At 39.1% G+C, this 19,666-nt stretch overlaps 1 protein-coding gene and 1 long non-coding RNA gene across 10 annotated transcripts in view; one reads left to right on the top strand and one right to left on the bottom strand.

Annotated features, from left to right (window-relative positions):
- The window catches only part of NOL10 (nucleolar protein 10), an 83,509-nt gene that overhangs the window by 46,694 nt on the left and 17,149 nt on the right, over positions 1–19,666 (top strand). Inside the window, exons 14-17 of the mRNA XM_025454670.3 lie at positions 11,244–11,370; positions 13,563–13,642; positions 13,828–13,926; positions 15,619–15,708. Of these exons, the coding sequence (XP_025310455.1) occupies positions 11,244–11,370; positions 13,563–13,642; positions 13,828–13,926; positions 15,619–15,708 (396 nt within the window). The remainder of the gene's footprint in view (positions 1–11,243; positions 11,371–13,562; positions 13,643–13,827; positions 13,927–15,618; positions 15,709–19,666) is intronic.
- Positions 1–19,666, bottom strand: part of LOC112664837 (uncharacterized) — a 33,633-nt gene that overhangs the window by 8,685 nt on the left and 5,282 nt on the right. For 3 of the 9 annotated variants that reach the window (XR_007403184.1, XR_004806141.2, XR_007403180.1), the window contains exons 3-6: positions 11,225–11,357; positions 9,526–9,596; positions 5,502–5,667; positions 4,714–5,062 (exon numbers count right to left, since the gene is read on the bottom strand). This is a non-coding gene — a long non-coding RNA (uncharacterized LOC112664837). Of the gene's footprint in view, positions 1–1,114; positions 1,246–4,713; positions 5,063–5,501; positions 5,668–9,525; positions 9,597–11,224; positions 11,358–11,989; positions 12,115–19,666 lie in introns of all 9 variants that reach the window. The other 6 variants (XR_007403182.1, XR_003140025.3, XR_007403186.1 and 3 more) reach the window with 6 other exon arrangements.

The raw sequence follows: 19,666 nt of genomic DNA, 5'->3' as shown, positions 1-19,666 counted from the left end.
GGACATTTTGTAATGAGGGAAATGTTCTAGATTTGCTCAGTCCAGTATGGTAACCGCTAAGCACATGTGGCTTTTGAGCATTTGAAATGTGCTTTGTGTGCTTAAGGAACTGAATTTAAGATTTTATTCCATTTTATTTTTTTTTAAGATTGTATTTATTTATTCATGAGAGACACAGAGAGAGAGGCAAAGACATAGGTAGAGGGAGAAGCAGCTGGGATCATGACCTGAGCTAAAGGCAGATGCTCAACCACTGAGCCATCCATGTGCCCATTTTATTCCATTTTAATTTAAATTTAAATAGCCACATGTAGCTAGTGGCTACTATGTAGGACAGCGTAGCTCTGAGCTGTTTTACAGTCAAGTTATGTCATCACGCCATTTGCTTGGATCACATTCCTTTAGCCTTCATACATTACAATTTAATGGTATTTGATGTTTAACAATCTTGTGAAGTTTATTTTGTGAACCTCTTTTAAAGAAATACTGTTCAGAATCAGAGTCTCTTAAAGATCTTTGATATACTTTTTGAATTTAGTTCCAATAGAGAGTTGATAATTCCAGACATATCAGTATGCTTCCCTTTATCAAGTAAATGATATCTTTTCACCTTACTGTGCAAGTCCTTTTGCCTTAGGTTGCCGGGGAGCCCAAAGCAAAAGTTTTGGTCAGCGATAGCAGGTGGTATTTTACCTCTGCTACTCCCCTACCTAACTACATAGTTTTCCTTTCATTCTGAGTTTAAAGATCTCATTATGTAAATGGTTTTTCTTATAAAGCTCTCTTCTTTTTTGCACGTAGTTAGATTTTACATGAACTTTTTAGAATCTGTTCTGGCCTCACTAAAAAAAGATTAATCTGTATACACACTGCTTCCCTCACCATAGCGTAGGTCTTGATAGGACCTTTAATATCGTCGTATGTATGGGACTCCTGTTTATCTTCTCAGTGGGAAATAGACATTCTATCTGGGTTGTAGGAGGTTACTTAAATACTTAATGGCTGGTCACTTATTCAATTATGAGTCCATGTTGGGTTCTTTCACTCTCCTCTTTTGTTCTGCCAGTATAATGCTCTCTGTTGGTTTTTTTGAGGGGTAAATGAGAAATCTTACTTTACTTGAATTGAAAATGTCTTCAGGATTTCCTAGTTTCATGTGTGGCACTCTGTAGATAAACAGTAACTGCTGAATGGTGGCAAAATATTTTTTGATCCTCGTGGAATAGCACTATTGAGGTGTATAACCTTGAGAAAAAGTACACATAAAATTTTAAGACATTTACTCTTCCTTTGTTTCTGCCAAGTTTCCATCCATGGCTATTTTAAAATATTAATATACTATTAGTTTTTATGTAGACTTCAGATTAAGAATTGGAAAGAATAAGAATATGCTAAAAAATTAAAAATACTTTTGCCTGCAAGGAAGTGGGATGGAACCAGGAAACTACTGATGTGGTAACCAGGATAACACACGACAACCATCTGTGTAACCCTTGGCAGGAATCAAGTGACAAAACAAGATCTGGGAGAGTGCTCATTACCAGGTGTGTGATCCAAAAGATAAATACATTCTCATATGATAAAATTGGCCTCATGCCTTCAGCACCCATGGGGCATGTGCGTGTGCATGTGCGTGCAGACATAGCCATCAAGGTTGAGCATTTTTAGCATGGTTAGGAAATTGGGAGAGGAAGAGGCTGGAAGTGCAGTACATTGATACTGTTTGCACTCATTGTCGCTGCACGCTCTGGACGTGAGCTCCAGAAAACTGACTGAGGATTTCAAGTGTAGCATGATAGTAAACATAAAATGGTGACATGGGTGCAAGGCCAGGCTGTCCAGGACAGAAGCAGCGGGGGGCCCTAGAAGAAACAGGTTCTCCTATTTATTTATTTTTAAAGATTTTATTTATTTGAGAGAGAGCAAGAGTGAGAGAGAGAAGCAGATTCCCTGCTGAGCGGGGAGCCCAAATGTAGTGCTCAATCCCAGGACCCCAGGATCATGACCTGAGTAGAAGGCAGATGTTCAGCCTACTGAGTCACCCAGGCACCCCAGGTGTTCCTATTTAACTAGCAGTGGACTTTGAAGAAGTCAGGGACCATATTAAGATATTCTTTCCTTTCTCTTGAGAATTTAGGGCATTGTTTGTCATTTCATGAAAAAGCAGAAAGAAAGCTATTCATTCTACCCTAAATTAGAATTGCTCAGATTAAATGTAATGTAGTTTTGAATGCTTAAGTGAGAAATTGAAGAGATTTGCTTTATGAAGGAGTTTTACATGTTCGAATAAAATTTTTGCTCTCTTAAATTGCGGCGGTTCATTTGAATGTAATTCTGTTCTCAAATTTAGCAGAAATATTTGGTTTTCAGTAAGCTTAAATGTTCTGAATGATACTAAGCTCAAAGTCAGTACAGCTCCAGGGGATACATGTGTCTGGGTTTCAAAAAATCATGGCTTTGGTGTCCCAGAAGCTTTCTTGACATTCCAGCACCTCAAATAAATGTTAAAAGTTTAGGAAAGAAGAGGAGTGGAATGCTTTTGTATATCTTTTCATTTGATAAGATCAGGAGACAGGAGAGTCTCTATCTGCTGGCACGATCTTTTCGCCTAAGTTTGCCAAAGGGTAATTTCACGATACCAGTTCCTTGTGAAAAGAGGTGAAGTGTGTGTCCCTGTCTTCAGTTTTGCTCATCTCTCTAGTTTTTTTTCTGTCTGTATGGTGGGGAAGGAGGGCAAGGGAGTCTAACAAGTATTCCATGTATTTTTCTGGCCTCTCCTTCTGGCTCCCGGGATATGGTACTCAGACAAACTCTTATTGGGCCCCCTTTCCTGGAAACTCATTTTCTATCCCAAATCCAAAAAACAAAGAAAGGGAAGTGTAAAAATACATGAAAATAAATTCTGTAAGCACGTGACATTACAAATATGAATCATGTGAAGTCAAATCTTGTTGTAGAAATAGGATTAAGAGTTGTTTGGGGGGTACGTGGTTGGCTTAGCTGATTAAGCATCTGACCCTCGATTTCGGTTCAGTTCATGCTCTCAGGGTCGTGAGATCGAGCACTTTGGGTTCCATCCTGGGTGTGGGGCCTACTTGAGATTCTTTCTCTCCCTCTGTCCCTCCCCACACACCCTCTCTCCTTCTCTTAAAAAAAAATTGTTTTGGCACACATTACCTGTGTATTCTTGTTAGAAATGTTTAAATGAATCTAATTCTGAGAAACAGACTGTAAAGGTGTTGAGACCTCTACATATCAGCTGGCCTGAACTCAGAGTGTAAACATCCTTAGAGGTAGAGGAACTCTTTTAGATTAAAGGAAACTAGAGAGGCATTATAACCTAGTGCAATGTGTGATCCCTCATTAGATTTTTTTTAAATAACAGCTTTTTCAAGATATAATTCAGAAGCTGTAAAGTTATAACCCTTTTAGAGTACACGATTCAGTAGTTTTTAGCATATTCAGAATTTTGTGTAAGTAAGCATCACTATGTTTTATCAAACCCAAAGGAAGCCCCATACCAGTATTCCCCAACCTCTCTTTCCCCCATCCTCATCCCTTGGCAGCCACTAGTCTACTTCTGTTTCTCTGAATTTGCTTGCCTATTCTGAACATTTCACAAAAATGGAGTTGTTTAATATGTGACCTTCTGTGTTTGGCTTCTTTCACTTAAAAGTTTTCAAGGTTTATCCATGTTGTGTTATGAATCAGTACTTCATTCCTTTCTGTTGCTGAGTGACATTCCCTTGTATGGTTATACCACATCTTGTTAATTCATTCATCAGTTGATGTACTTTGGGGTTGCTTTCACTTTTAAAATGAATATTGCTGCTGTAAGCATTTTGTATGGACATGTGTTTTCAGTTCTCTTGGGTATATATATATATATACACACACACACACACACACTTAGGATTAGAATTGCTAGATCATATGACAACTCTATGCTTAACTGTATGCAGAAGTGCCAAACTGTTTCCCACAGTGGCTGCCCCATTTTACATTCCCACCAGCAATATATGGGGTTTCCAGTTTCTTCAGATTCTCAGCATTCTTTGTTGCTTTCCATTTTCCTGAGTATAGCTATTCAAGTAAGTGTGGTGTGTTAACCTTATTTTGGGTTAGATTAGCATTTCCTGGTGACTGATGATGTGGAACATCTTCTCATATGCTTGTTGGCTGTTTTTATATCTTTGGAGAAATTATTCAAATCCTTTGCCAAGTTTTAAATTAGAGTACTTAACATTTTTATTGTTGTGTTGTAAGACTTTATAAATTCTGTCTTTCCTTTATTGTTTTCCTTTCTGGAATGGAAGCCTTTTAAAAGCAGAGATTCTTGTTTTATTCTCTGCTGTATCTATGTCTGACAGGAACTATTTGTTGGATAAATGAATGGTGATCTTTAGCAATCTATTCTTATTTAAGAATGAGGCACTAAGGTGCCAGGTGAAAGTTCTTTATACACGGTGGTCTAGTCCATGGTAGTTTTCATGCTGACTGTTCAGCTCATGACTGTTGGGGGATTCCCAGAGACCAGCATTTGCCCTTTGGGGGATCTTTCATTTCCTGCAGAGAAGAACCCTCAGTTCATTATGGGAACACGGGGAGGGGGGTTAGGATAGCAAGAGTGGAAACACAGCAACACATCTGTAGTTTTTGGAAGATGAGAAAAGGAGCCGGGGGCGGGGGCGGGGGCGGGGGTCAGTGCGGTACCTGCTGCTGGACACACAGATTGGCATTCATTGTGCTAATTTCAGCCTCACAGTGCAAATCTCTTGTGCTGGCATCCTCTCTCCTGTCCTATTCACTTTCTCCGAAGAATTATCCTCTGGTCTCCTCCTGGGTGGTGAGAACTTAGGCTTTCATCATCTCCATCACCTCCCCTCCGTCAGGCTTGGTACCCCAGATGAATGGAGCCTGGAAGTCCTGGGTCTCAAGGGCTCCAGGGAAGAATCTGCTCTTCTTTTTCTGTTAGGTTCACCATGCTAAATTCCTCAACTGCTGCATTTTCTTCTTTTGTTCTTTTTGTCCTTGAAAGTTAATACCTTTTTATATTGATGGACTGAATTTTGAGTAGGTTTGGGAGAGAGAGATGAAAACATATAGTCAATGTGCTGTTATTAACTGAAATCTCTGATGTTGTTATTATCAGTTTTAATTTTGTATTTAGATGTTTGCTTGGGGTGTCCTGTCTTCCCCAGCCCTTGAGTACAGGCATTCTATCTTCTGCTTATCTGTGCACAGAGCCTTGCATACATTGACCACTGATTTGATTGGCTAATAGTGAGACAGTAGCATGAGCACTTTTTTCGCTTAGACTTCTTTTCTTATTTCAGTTTCTAAACAGCTTCAAAAACCAAATCGAAATTGAAATCATGGCTGACAATTTCTCTCTTTTGAAATATACTTTTGAAAATGTTGAAATTAAATTGCTCTTTTTGCTTAATCTGATATTTAGGAATGAGAGAACAAAGTGCTAAGAGTACCTTTAAATGACTCACAATTACTCAAGCAAATGCATGTGAACTTGGGTGTGCAGTTAGGCAGCTCATCGTGTTGCAGATGCAATTACACGCCTAAGTGCGTGGCCACTCCCTCGGCTCACCCTCGGCTCACCCAGCTGCCTCTCTGGTTTCAGGCTTGTGATCGGTGATTATTAAGCCCCAGCTGTCAGAATTTGAAAGTACATGCTGGGGCTCGTGGTGCCTCTCAACCAATAATGGAGGAAAAGTCCGAAAGGAAATTTGCCTCAGGGTGTATGTATTGAACAGTTGGTCTTACTTGGCAAAATCCCATTCAGCCACTAGAGATAAAGGCTACACAGTGAGAAAAATTAATAATCATAATAGTAGTCAGTGATGTTTACAGTATAACTACCTCTGATCTGCAATGAAATCGAAAAAGCCTTGAAGTTTTTAAAATAATTCATTGGTGGGAAAACCTGACTTGACTTGCTTCATTGAGATGGAAAACCTGCCCATTTTAGTTGTTATTTATTGTCTGTTGATAATTTTTTTTTAAAGATTTTATTTATTCAAGAGAGACAGAGAGAGAAAGGCAGAGCCACAGGCAGAGGGAGAAGCAGGCTCCATGCAGGGAGCTCAATGCAGGACTCTATCCCGGGACTCCAGGATCACACCTGAGGAAGGCAGGCGCTTGACCGCTGAGCCATCCAGGCATCCCTGTTGATAGAGTTCTACCAAACGGAATAACAAAGAATTTTCTTAGTTGCTTAAGTTTTTTAAGTTATTAAAAATTCAAGATAATAATTGTAGGGAAATACAAATCAAAACTACAATGAGATAGTACCTCACACCTGTCAGAATGGCTAAAATTAACAGCACAGGAAACAACAGGTGTTGGCAAGGATGTGAAGAAAGGACAATCCTCTTACACTGTTGGTGGGAATGCAAACTGGGTGCAGCCACTGTGGAGAACAGTATGGAGGGTCCTTAGAATGTTAAAAATAGAGCTACCGTGGGATCCAGCAATTGCACTACTAGGTATTTACCCAAAGGATACAAAAATAGTGATTTGAAAGGGACATGTGTACCTCGATATTTATAGCAGCATTATCAACAATAGCCAATTATGGAAAGAGCCCAAGTGTCTGTTGACTGATGAATGGGTAAAGAAGGTAAGGGGTGTGTGTGTGTGTATATATATAAAATAACATATATATATATATATATGTATATATATATATAATGCCATTATTATTACTCCGCTATCAAAAAAGAATGAAATCTTGCCATTTGCAGTGATGTAAATGAGCTAGACTGTATTATGCAAAACAAAATGTCAGTCAGAAAAAGACCATATGATTTCACTCATATGTGGAATTTAAGACACAAAACAGGGGAGTCGGGGGAAGAGGCAAACCAAAGAAACCAACTCTTAACTACAGAGAACAAACTGATGGTTACAGTTGAGGTGGGGTGGGCTAGATAGGTGATGGGGATGAAGGAGAGTGCTTGTAATGAACACCAGATGATGTATGGAAGTGTTAAATCACTATATTGTACACCTGAAATTGATATTACACTGTATGTTAACTAAGTGGAATTTATTTATTTATTTATTTAAGATTTTATTTATTTATTCATATGAGATACACACACACAGAGAAGCAGGGACATAAGCAGAGGGAGAAGCAGGCTCCATGCAGGAAGCCTGATGTGGGACTTGATCCCAGGACACTGGGATCATGCCCTGAGCCAAAGGCAGACTCTCAACCACTGAGCCACCCAGGGGTCCCCAACTAAGTGGAATTTAAATAAAAACTCAAGAAGGATAATATAAAATTTAATTGCTGTTCTATGTTATCAGTTATTTTCTTATCATTGATAGGAAGATAATGAGATTATTTGATTGTGTTCAGTAGCATTATGAGTAAATGAAAGAAATGATGAGATTTATACTGACATAGTAGTTTGGTTCTTTGTTTCTAATAATATGAATAATACTTCGTTGTTATTTTAATTGTACTTGATTTGTTAAAACCATCCCTTTAGTAAATCCTCATTCTTTATTTCTACCCCAGCCCAGCTCAGGCTGCAGCACAGTGATGTTTTAAAAGTAGAGTAGTGGGAGGGCCACCCTCTTCTGTGGACTCCAAAAGGATTTTAATATTCATCCTCTTTTCTCCCCACTCTGTCATTTCTGTCCACTACCTGAATATATAAGAACTTTGGGTTTTATTTTTTACAACTTGTTTTTGCTTTTTTAAAGACTTGACTCATTTTATTTATGATAGACACGCAGAGACATAGGCAGAGGGAGAAGCAGGCTCCTTCCAGGGAGCCTGATGCAGGACTCCATCCCAGGACCCTGGGGTCACAACCTGAGCCAAAGGCAGACGCTCAACCACTCAGCCACCCATGCGTCCCAGAACTTTGGGTTTTAAAATTAAACCTATATAAGTAACATCTTAAAGGCAGTTTATAACCATAAAGGCAGAAGATCACGGGCACATACTATGTATTTTTCATGTATTTTAAAACCAGTTCTGCTCAGATGAATTAGAGCAAGCAAATATTTGGCTGCATTGTTGTTGAGGCGTTCCTGGGAATGTTGATAAAGGTTCTTTCCCATGTGGTAGAACCATGTATTTCCACCCAGATTGGTTGGTATGGTGGTCATTAAAGTTGCCAAGAGGCCCACAGTATCCCTTCATTAGCAGTTGGTTGAATCCGTTTCCAATTCACTGCTGTGCTGACTGACTTTAGGAAATTCTTATAAATTAAAAGTAGTTCATGAATAGGTAATAGAAGTTTAAAATAGAACAGTCTCCACTAATTTTCTGAAACAAACAAAACCTTAAGGTAAATAAAAATGTAGATAAAGGAGCAATAAGCAGTTGTGGCTGAAATACAGAATAAGCAATGTGATGACAATACAGAAAACCTAGAAGCTTTTGATAGACTAGTTATAGTACACCAGTAGTTAGAAAGGATGTTTCCTTCAAGTTGTAAAGCCTGAAATTTAGGAAGTAAATTAACATATTTTTAGGATTAATTGAAGGTTTAACATATTTTATGAGTGAGGACAAGAACTTTTTATACATTAATTAATATTGTGGTCATTATAGTTACCTCAGAGAGCTGTGTGAGGGGCTGTGCCCTCCTTATTGGTTAAGCTGACCACTGCTTTTGCAACCTAATGCTAGGCCTTTGGGGAAATCTGGAATGTAGATAAAACCTGCAGTTTAATGCCAGTTAAATCAGTAATTTCAACTTTGTTATGGTTGTTCTGTTGTTTCTTTTTTTTTTCCTGAAGAGGAACTAGGGAAATGTGATTAATAAAATCAACCCACTAGATTTAATTTTGTTTTTGATGGAAATATTTCCTCCTGTAAAATTTAATGGCCATGAGTTTGATTGCAGAGTTTATTTACCGTAACCAGACCTGTCCCCTGAGAGGCAGTTTAAAACAATACCACTAGAATCCAGTTAACTAATCAAGATGAGTGTTGTGGAACATTATAAAAAAGGACTTTTGTGAAAGTCAGTTCAGATCTGGCCTGATATTTTGATACTCCTGCCCTTCACCCCCAAGAAAAGTCAGTAAACACAATATAATCTTGTCTTGGAAGCCAGTGACTTATCACTGATGGAAGGTTTTTAAAAATGAAACTGTCTTATTATGAGGTCTTTTGGTCACCATTGCCCCCTCGCCTGCAAGGCAAAAATGGTCTGACCAAATGTTCTTTATATCCAGTAGTTTTATGGTGAGATACTTGAGTGTTTTTATCTGAATAAGGAAAATTAAACAATGTAGAAAAATACTTTTGCCAAGTAGGACCCTTTAAAGTCTTGGTACTTTGTGCTATGTGGAATTCACGAATGCATCCATACATTATGTACCAATCAAGGTATTTGTGAAATAGTATTGAAAACATGCTACTTGGCAGGCAGTGTTCTAGATACTGGAGATTCAGCATTTAGAACAGAGGAAGTTCCTGCCCTCCCATGAGGACAGTATTTTGGATATTATATTCTAGAAAAGTGACCATAGTGTACTTACTTTTTGTCTGAAAGAGGAGGAAGCTGCCGTCTTAGCACTACTTCAGTGTATGGCAGAGCTTTGCGTTTGCCCTGTGATGGATGAGAAGCAGATACCCTGTGACTGCCCGAGCTGTCACTCTCAGAAGGGACCCTGTGATTTTTTCCCTGCTTGCTCATGAGTTCACTCCAACCCAAATACCCTCCAGACGTGCTTTTCGATGTTCCTGCCATTTGTTCCAGCTCTCACCTGTCTTCCCTAGAGACTCAGGGCATCTGTTTGTTGCTTTACATGATTCGTTGGGTGTGCACATGTGCTCCACTCAATATTCTCTTCCAGCTATATTTTAAACTCCTTCAGAGAGATCATGGGCAGTGACTTTGGTTTAGTGTAGTGCTTCCTGTGTAGTAGACTTATTAGTGTTTGTGACATCCAGCCACTGTCCTAAAATTGCTTAAAAACATAGCAATTTCTTTAAAAAGTGTTCTACATTGAATCTTTAATGCCTTGCATTTCTTGAAGGTTTGTCTTTTAGTTAGAGTCAAACCACTTAGTACATCAAAACATTTACTTTAAAAAATTCTATAAGTCATGCTAGTATGAAACTTCTTGTTAGGGTTCCTTTTATGCTCATTAAGCACTGTTTTTCATGTTCAAGAGTGCCATACCCTTTGGGGTCTGGGGGATCACCCTTTCTAATCAGGCACAATAATTAATACTACATTAGTATGGCCATGTCGAACATTTATAGTTTTTTGATTGGAGATGGTATTAGGCACTGTTTTTCTTTGTTATAATTCTCTTCCTCCCCCCCTTCCCTTCTCTAAAAAATTTAAGCTAGATTTAATAATTTCCATTATGATTTTTGTTTTCCTCACGTTTAATTGATTACTATCACAGTACACAGGGAAGTAGTCATGGGAAGTTCCATTTTGTCAGAGCCCAGGGTTGGTCCTTCGGAAACCTCCAGTTCAGTGAGGCTTTCAGCAACATGGCCTTCCCGCTGAGCAGCATTGCTTCCTTTGGGGTAAGCTTTGACCCCAGTGGATGAGGCATTGTGCTGGGAGAGATTTGTATCAATAGCAAAAAAGTAAAAAGCAGCCATTGAGTTTTATGAACTTAATATTTTCTTAGTTAGCTATAAATTCTGTTCAACTTTTATTCCTCAGCCTATTGTTGGGACTAACAATGGGTGAGTGACCCATTTTAGGTTAAGTCTAAAGGAGTCTATATACAGAATTTAATTTTTAATGAATTAAATGAAGTGGACCACACAGAAACAAATATAATTATCAAATAATTAGTTGAAAACCCCTAAAAAAGGAGATAATTCTCATTTTAGACTTCATTTGTCATGAACAGCAATCTTAAAAAAAATATATTTTATGCCAAATATGTTTTTGTAGATTTTAGTACTCTTTTGAATGAAAGAAGTGATAGATAAAATGATGGATGTTATTTTTAAGTACCTGATTTATTTGTATTTTGGTAGCGCTAATATAAGAGCATTCATTAATATCTTTGTATTCTAGACTGATATTTTTCCCTTACAAGCCTAAATTTTTCCTACTTTATTCTCTTCCATTATACACATGTTGGTTATGCATATTATAGTTATTTTTCAATACTTCTGATAGAAACAAGGATTTTTAAGTTATTGTAAGAAAATCTGGTGGTAAAATTACTCTTAGTTGAGGTGGTGAGAATGTACATATCTAACCTGTTGATCAACACGGTAGGTTTTGGGTCCTGCTCCCAGGTGGTGTTCCTTCCTAGACAACTTGACAGAAGAATTAGAAGAGAATCCGGAAAGCACAGTCTACGATGATTACAAATTTGTCACCAAGAAAGACCTTGAAAATTTAGGTAAAAAAATTATGATAAAAATTTTTTAAATTTTTTAAATTTTTTGTGGGGGAGGGTGAATTTTGAACATTAGCTAGAGTCACATTTTTCTGATTTTCCAAATCTTCTCTCTCTGCCAGATGAGATATTAAACATACTATTTATTTTGCCAGGTTTGTAATCTCTGCTTAGAGAAAGGTTCAGATAAATCCAACCTACTGAAGCTTTTTTGTATCCTAAGTGAGGAATAATTTTCTTTAGCCTATTAGCTATGTATAGAAAAAAATCGCTGATTTTTTTGCAAGAAAGCAGCGACTTTTTTCAAGTACTATTTGAGTATAAGGTTTTGAAGATATCTCAGAAACTACACATAAATGATTTTTGGCTCCCTTTTACGTTTGCTTATAGAAGACCCCATCTAAAACTTAGAAACTTGATCGAATCCTCAGTTATGTAGAACCTTAAAGACCAAGCAATGCCTTTTACCAATAGCCAACACTTGTGGGGCTTATCATGTGCCACGTAATATTCTGAATGTTTACATACAACTCTTAAACCTCACCACTCCATGGAGTGGATATGGTTATGATGCCATTTTATAGATAAGGAAACTGAGGCCCTAAAAGTGAAACTAACTTACCAAAGACTTCAGTCGTCATGGACACAGGGGTTGGGGTTTACACCTAGAATGCCTGTGCTTCACCTAGCCTTGCTGACCGGGCGGAAGAGAGCGTGTGTCTCAGGTGATGGGTACTACTTCGGCACCTGGGAGAAGATGGATAAGGAGAGGAGATTTTGCTGATCTAGTTCTGTTGTTTGAGAACGGCTGCAGCACAGGAAATGTTGGACAGTGGGCAAAGCCCAAGGACCCCTTCTCCAGGAGTCGACGCAGCTTAGTTGTCTGTGGCACAGATAGATGTACAGCAACAGTTCAGTGTTGAAAGAAAATAAAGTTTAAGAGCCTCTCAGTGTATTTATGACACAATTCTGTTTCATAGCACAATTAATTTTCCACCAGTTCCGCCAAAACAGCTCTTTACATTTTAATGTTTAAAGAGAAAAGACATGTAGTCAGCCTTTTAAAAATGCTGATTTGAAATATGGTCAGGTGGGATCTTCCTACTGACATGACTTCCTGAATATCTCGAGTGTGACTTTTATACTATGCTGTGTCACACTCACCATTCTTAAATTGGAGGGGAAAAGTCACTGCTATTGCAGAGTTTTAAAAAATACTATGTTTAGTTCATTGGGGCACTTGTTTAATCTCTTTTACTATGTTCATCTTGGGTGAAGAAGGCAGTTACAAAGTATAGTGTTTCCCAAAGCATGTTTCGTGGAGTATTTCTTGTGCTGGAATGCTGGATGGAGCATGCAGTGGCTAGCACTATGGGCATTAGAGGGAGACTGGTATGCGTCCCATGTCTCTGCTTAACATCTGCATGACTTGGCCAGTTACTTAACCTCCTTAAGCCTTGGTTTTCTCATCTATAAAACAAGAATAATAATGGGAAAGAGCATGCCCTTCCTACCTTACAGTGATAGGATACTTTGGTCTGGAAATTATGGGAGATTATGCCCCCGACTCCCTGCCACCACTACCCGGTGGTACAAAGTTGGCAAATCACTGTTGATGCCAATATTTTTTAAATTAAACTGGTGCACAGAATCTAAAAATCTGATAAACAATAGTATAAAGAAATCTTCTTTGCCAGTCTTTCATAGTTCATTAAGACTTTTTCATCATTTTTATGCTTAATAAGACCTTTAAAATAAACAAGGGTGGGCAGCCTGGGTGGCTCAGCGGTTTAGCACCGCCTTCAGCCCAGGGCCTGATCCTGGAGACCCGGGGTTGAGTCCCACATCAGGCTCCCTGCATGGAACCTGCTTCTCCCTCTGCCTGTGTCTCTGCCTCTCTCTTTCTCTCTCTCTGTGTGTCTCTCATGAATAAATAAATAAAAATCTTAAAAAAAAAAAAAAATTCCCATTCCTTAAAAAAAAAAAACAAGGGTGACACTGCTTAAGGTGAATTAATTTTTCTCCATGGTTTGTGAAGATTAGTGGTTCCAGTCCTTGGAGTTTTACTCCAAAGTGAAATCTTACAGTCAAATCAGAAGTGAAATCTTAGTATAATGCAAGAAAAACTGTTTAATTTTAATCAAGATTTCATAAGGATTATGATTTACTTCCCTCTTTTGATTAACTTCCTCCAGGGCTCACACATCTCATCGGGTCACCTTTTCTCCGGGCATATATGCATGGATTTTTCATGGACATAAGACTCTATCACAAGGTAAGTAGAAGACTACACTTATTTTAGGTGATTAATGAGCCATTTCTTCTCTATTTACTTGGATTTTGTAGAACATATTTATGATTTGTAAGATACTTCTGTCCTTTAGCAGAATAGTCATGGTGTAGATGAAACATGCTATTAAATATGCCTTTATTTTTTAACTTGTTTTTCCTCTTTGAAAGGTGAAATTGATGGTAAATCCATTTGCTTATGAAGAATACAGGAAAGATAAGATCCGCCAGAAGATAGAAGAAACCCGCGCACAGAGAGTCCAATTAAAGGTAGATGTTGTGCTCACTACAGAGTTGACCAGAAAAGTACTACATTTTCATTTTGTATGTTACTCCAGAGAAACCAGCCATCTATTTCTTTGTTTTCCCATTTTTAGTTTACATCTTTTCCTAATAGTTTGGTATATTTTATTGGTCATGAGGGCAGATACTCTTTACAGCTTGGACATTATGGATTCTATGGTAACGATATTGGGAAATAATATCAGAGGGACTGACATTATCAGCCCTTCTAAGAAAATGTGATGGAATTTTCACACAGGTTTTCAGTGTTTGGAGTGTTGAGGCTTCGATAATCCCCATTTCTTTCTGACATTTGGCAGTATCTGAGGCCATCTGGACTTGGATCATGGTCATTAGACTATGTCAGGATCCAGATAGGAATCAGATCACCTAGTTCTAGAAGATAATTTAATGTAAGGGATTGTTAGCCAAGTGTTAGAGAACTAAGGCGAAAAACATAAGGACAGCTATAAGAGACGAGGCTGTAGGAAGCAGCTAGTGCCTCAGGGCTGGGCAGTGGGGAGGAGGCAGCCCTGGTGGAGCTGGGCTATGGCCACTGCTGGGACCCAGCCTCTGAGGAGGCTGCAGCCTGTGCTGGCATCCTGGGGTTAGAGCAAGTCTGCTCCTGGGAGTGTCAGAAGACGGCACACTGAAACCCCACGCTGCTGGAACCACCTGCTTGCTGCCAGAGTGAAGAGCTGCTGACTTGTGTCAGCCCAACAGCAGGCCGACAGGGAAGCCAGGTCCCCTCTGCATCCCGATCTTTCTGGCAGCCCTCCTTGGTTACATTCACCACAAGGTGACACACTCATTTCTAACTAAATGTTGGCAATAAATAAATACACATGTACATAAGTACATACATGTGCACATAAATATACATATATATGCAACACTCAGTACCCTCTTTGTAGATTGTTTTCTAGGAGTGCTGAATGTGTGTGTGTTGGCAAGGGGGATACTGGGCTGTGGGGTACTCGTGTCCCATTCTTTGCATTACTTGTCAGAGTTGTATTCTACAATGGAACAGAAACCCTAAGGTGGAAAAGGACAAAAAAGAACTCACAACTTGATCCTGAGAGTCGTCAAGACACCCACTGAGAATTCCTCTTAGAAATGTGCTATTTCAAGAGCAGCAGAGTGCACGTAGCATTATTAGTAACATCTCAAGGGTTCCCTAAGCCCCAGCCAGGGGCTGCCATAGCAGGCCTGCTGGTTTCCAGCCCCCAGTGAGGGGCGTGGCCCCTGTGACACTGCCTCCAGCCAAACCGCCCCCTAAGCAGGTGCATGTTTCTCCATGCACCAGGGAGAGGCCAGGTGAGGGCAGGTATTCCTGGCTGAACTTTGTGTCTCCTTGTGCCCGCCTGATAACATCGCATGTGTCCACGTTATTTCCTACTCTGGGGATTGTGAAATTTTAAAAGTAAGAATCAGAGGGCGCCTGGGTGACTCAGTCAATTATGCATCTGACTCTTGATCCTAGCATGAGTCCTGATCTCGGGGTCGTGAGTTTGGGCCCACATTGGGCTCCACGCTGGGAGTGGAACCTACTTTAAAAATAGATAAATAAGAAAGAGAAAGAAAGAAATCTCTTGTTTGTGAAACTGTACTCCTTATAGAACTATTAACTTTTAAAGCTAAAATCTAGGTACTTAGTACACCTTTTTTTTCTTCTGCTAGAAACTGCCAAAAGTTAACAAAGAACTGGCACTTAAATTAATTGAGGAAGAGGAGGAGAAGCAAAAATCTACCTGGAAAAAGAAAGTTAAGGTAAGATTTTATAAGGTAGTGAAGATACTGCTAAGTTGTTTCTGTATTTTCTTAGTAACTTATAATTATCTTTTTTCTTTCTTCTCGGAATATTTTCCGAGATGTAGCTTTTTCCCCCCTGCTTGTCGAATGGTATATGCTCAATAGGGGAAGTTTGGAAAACAGAAAAGAATATAAAGAGTGTCGCTTACATAATTCTACCCAGAAAAAGACATCACTAATATGTTAGTGAATTTCATTCCTGTCTTATTGCTCTTAAAATTATAAGCTATAATACTGAGATAATATTGTATATTTATCCTGACTGTATAAAATAACAAGTGGTTTTGAGAGCTGCATATAATATATACTCTTAAGGATGTATAATTTATTTAATCCTTTTATTGTTAAATATTTAAATTGTTTATTGTTTTTCTTTGTTCTGACTAGATCTGTTTATAATTCGAGAAGTAATTTTTATTTAGACTTGGCATTATCAGGAGTATGCACACTTGTGTGTAACTGCTGTTTATGTTCCTTAGTTACTAATGGGAAAATGGAATGAAATAAGTAAGGGTTAGTGTTTCATGTTGTTGATATGGTCAAGGTGGGGAGATTTTTCTAACTTTCCCACATATATGAAGACTTCCTCATCATCTGCTTAGACTAGCTGGCAGGTAGGCAGATCACTCAAGTTTGGCTCTTTGCTGGAATGAGTTCTAAAGATCCAAGCTCCCAGGAGCCTGTGGACTTCGACTCTGAGTAAAGGGTCTGACCTTGGAACTTTGGGCTAGCTGTGTTATGCTCTCAGGTTTTTGTTTGCTTGTTTATTCTTTCTCTGTTCTCTTGCTGATTTCTAACCAGGTAAATAAACATGAGATAAGCCAGTTCTTTCTGTGTTTATTTTTGTTCCACTCTCTTATAATGCCAGCAGACTTCGGCTGATGAGTCTTATAGTTTCTTGCTCACTAGTTGGGTCATCCTCGGTGACCTTGGGCTTTACTGGAGCATAGTGTTTTCTTCTATAACATGCAAAGATAGAACCAGGAAGGGGATGTTTTTGCAGTGCTGTGATTTCTAAGTGGAGCACACACTCACTACTTAACCTCTGTCTCCTCATCCTGGTTGCATCTTCCCATCCTGGTCTATTACGTTTTTTTAATATATTATTTAAACTCTGATTTTAAGAGCCTCCCTTATGTAAATCCATAGATGACTTTTGTGCTTCCATTTTCCTTATGTGAATAATATACCAACATTGAAATAATCACTTAAACTTATTATATACATTTATATCCACATGCTATGTCTATGCCTCCTCCTAATTAATTCACATCAGAGCGTTTAAGTGTGTGTGTGGATCTTAAAGTGCTTGAAGTGCAAGTGCCTCCTGCTGTGTTGACTCTCTCCTCAGAGTATTCATCTTGATTTTCTTGTAAGCCCAGCCTGAGGATGACTAGAGAGGTAACTTTTTAACTTCAAAATGTCTTTTTGCAAGCTAAATGGGAGTGATCTTTGGATTACTGAAGCCCTAAAGCTTCAGGAGGAAGAACGTGGGGCTGATATAGAATGCACACGTATACATTCCTATCTATGTTTTATGCTGACGAATCCTTATCTATAATGATACGTATCTTAATATTACAGAGAGTAAGACACTTCAATTGTGATTTCAATACTTGTGAAGGGTGGTATACTCAGTTCAGGAGCTTTTTAAAAAGGCCCTGATGATCATGAAGATGTGGGGAAAGTATCCTGTCCTTGCCTCCCACCCCCTTTGTTTTAAAGACTTGCATTGCAGTTGAGGGACAGCCAGAGGTTTATAACACAGATGGTTCTCACTGTGCACAGGGTGCAGGCTGGTAAAATGACTATGTGAACTGAAAACCTGCAAAGTGATCTTAATAGTTAGTGGGAAAAATTGTGATTGTGCATTTACAGGTCTTTGTCAAAACATTGATAGAGTCATCCTGTAAAGAATCCTCAATCAGGCTGTGTACTACTTCTCTTGCAGCATAAGGAAGGACAACCTTCAAAATTCTTACCTTCCTTCATCAAACACCATTATCTCTCTGGCTGCTGGAAGCTGGATGTGCTGTCTTTGTAAAAGCAATGTCACCTATAAAATTCTGCTAGAAAGTGCTATTTGTAAAATGTGCCCCTGATTTGCTTTTCAGTTGCTTGCCAACCCAGCTCTGGACCTTATCATCAGAGCTCACTTTCTTTCTAGAAATACTTGTGTATAGTTTTCTAGAAATCTGAGGCTATTATTAGACAAAGTTTATATGACTTGTTGTTTAACGTTGTTATCTAATTAAAAACGAAGACCTTAAAGACCACTTGCAAGTTAAGGGAAGAAGCCTTCATAATGCAAAGAATACTTGAAAGAATTGTTCCGACTCTCAGCAGTTTGTTAGTTTTGCCTTTGAACTAAGTTCTTCAAACCCTCAAGATTTGTAATAGCTCTGATGACTTCTGATTTGAAAGCCAGTATGCTTTAATTCTGCTTTGGCCCCAACTGGAATTTCTTGGAGGCAGACACCAATATCTGCTCCCAAATATTGCTGCCACTGATAACATCGTTAGAGTGTAATAAGATGTGTACTGCAGACCTTATTGATGCTGGGCCTGCAGTGCAAAGGGACCCATTATCTAGTGTCAGGAAGCATTATCTGGACCTTATCCAAACTTAAACACTTGGTGATATTAATTCTAATTAAGACTTGATTCATTCATTTCTTTCAACAAATCCGTATTGAACTCCCCATGTACACAGGTTTGGCACCTGGTGATTCATTGGATTTGAAAGGATTTGAGCCATTTTTCTTATAAGTGTCATTTCCTGGCCGTTGGCCTTTTCTACCAGTTTTTCACTGTTGCCTTGGAGTCTTGTATGAATGTCCTTCTCTTGGGTTCTGCAGCAGCTCAGTTGTGTGTGGTCTTGCACAACGTCTCTAGGTCAAGTGTACTCTCACCTGGGCCGTTCACAGGAGAGGTGTCTTAGCCCGCAGGTTGATTCGATACTGTGAAGGGTATACTTTAAAGTAATAATTCATCTCTCTAGGGAGAAGATAGAGCCATGCAATGACACTGGGTTGGATCAGATTAGCTTTAACATTCCAAATACTCTTTTTAATGTTTTTTAGTACCAACTAAAGATTGTTTTTGGATTTATTAGTTTTAAACCACGTGGTCTTAAAAACTAAGTATTTCTCCATGCTTTGTTAGGAATGTCGGCTCTCTCTCCCTTCTCCCCCATTTTCACCTGTCCTAAGGTAAGCACTTTTGCCCTTTTAGCAGACTATTTTGGTGTAAAGCAGATTACAGTTGCCCACAGTGCTCCTTTGTGACTTTTAAATGTCAGGCCAGGGATGCCTGGGTGTGGCTCAGCAGTTGAGTATCTGCCTCCGGCTCAGGGTATGATCCTGGGGTCCAGGGATCAATTCCCTATTGGGCTCCCTGCGGGGATCCTGCTTCTCTGTCCTCCTGTGTCTCTGTTTCTCTCTCTGTGTATCTCTCATGAATGAATGAATGAATGAATGAATGTCAGGCCAACCATCTTTCATCTTTTGATGACCTTCCCTCCTGGTAAGTTCTGTTGCAGTTTGGGACTGTCAGCACCAGCATTTACCTCATCGGGTCTGTGCACGTGCTCTTCCTGTTCCAGATGGAGTCAGGTGGCCATCTGTGATTACCGTCCCTTCAGCCTCTGTCTTCTATGGATTTAGTGGTTGGCCTTTTGTTGGTCTTATATACAGTGATCACTAGTTAGCGTTCAGTCCTTTGCTGGTTGTCTAAATCTCATATCAAGATATTTATGTGAATATCAGTTGTTACATGAACTTTTCTTTTCCTGATGGAGTCTCTTCTACATGTGTCGACCCTGCTCCATCTGGACTGGTCACCTCTGAGTGTTGGTCCATGGTCAACATCCTGGGGATTCACTCCACCTCCTCCCCATCTTGGATACAGAATTAAA

Source organism: Canis lupus, chromosome 17 (genome assembly GCF_003254725.2).
Source record: "Canis lupus dingo isolate Sandy chromosome 17, ASM325472v2, whole genome shotgun sequence".
NCBI lineage: Eukaryota > Metazoa > Chordata > Mammalia > Carnivora > Canidae > Canis > Canis lupus.
The sequence above is the reverse complement of the archived record's forward strand: the minus strand, read 5'-3'. Positions and strand labels throughout refer to the sequence as shown.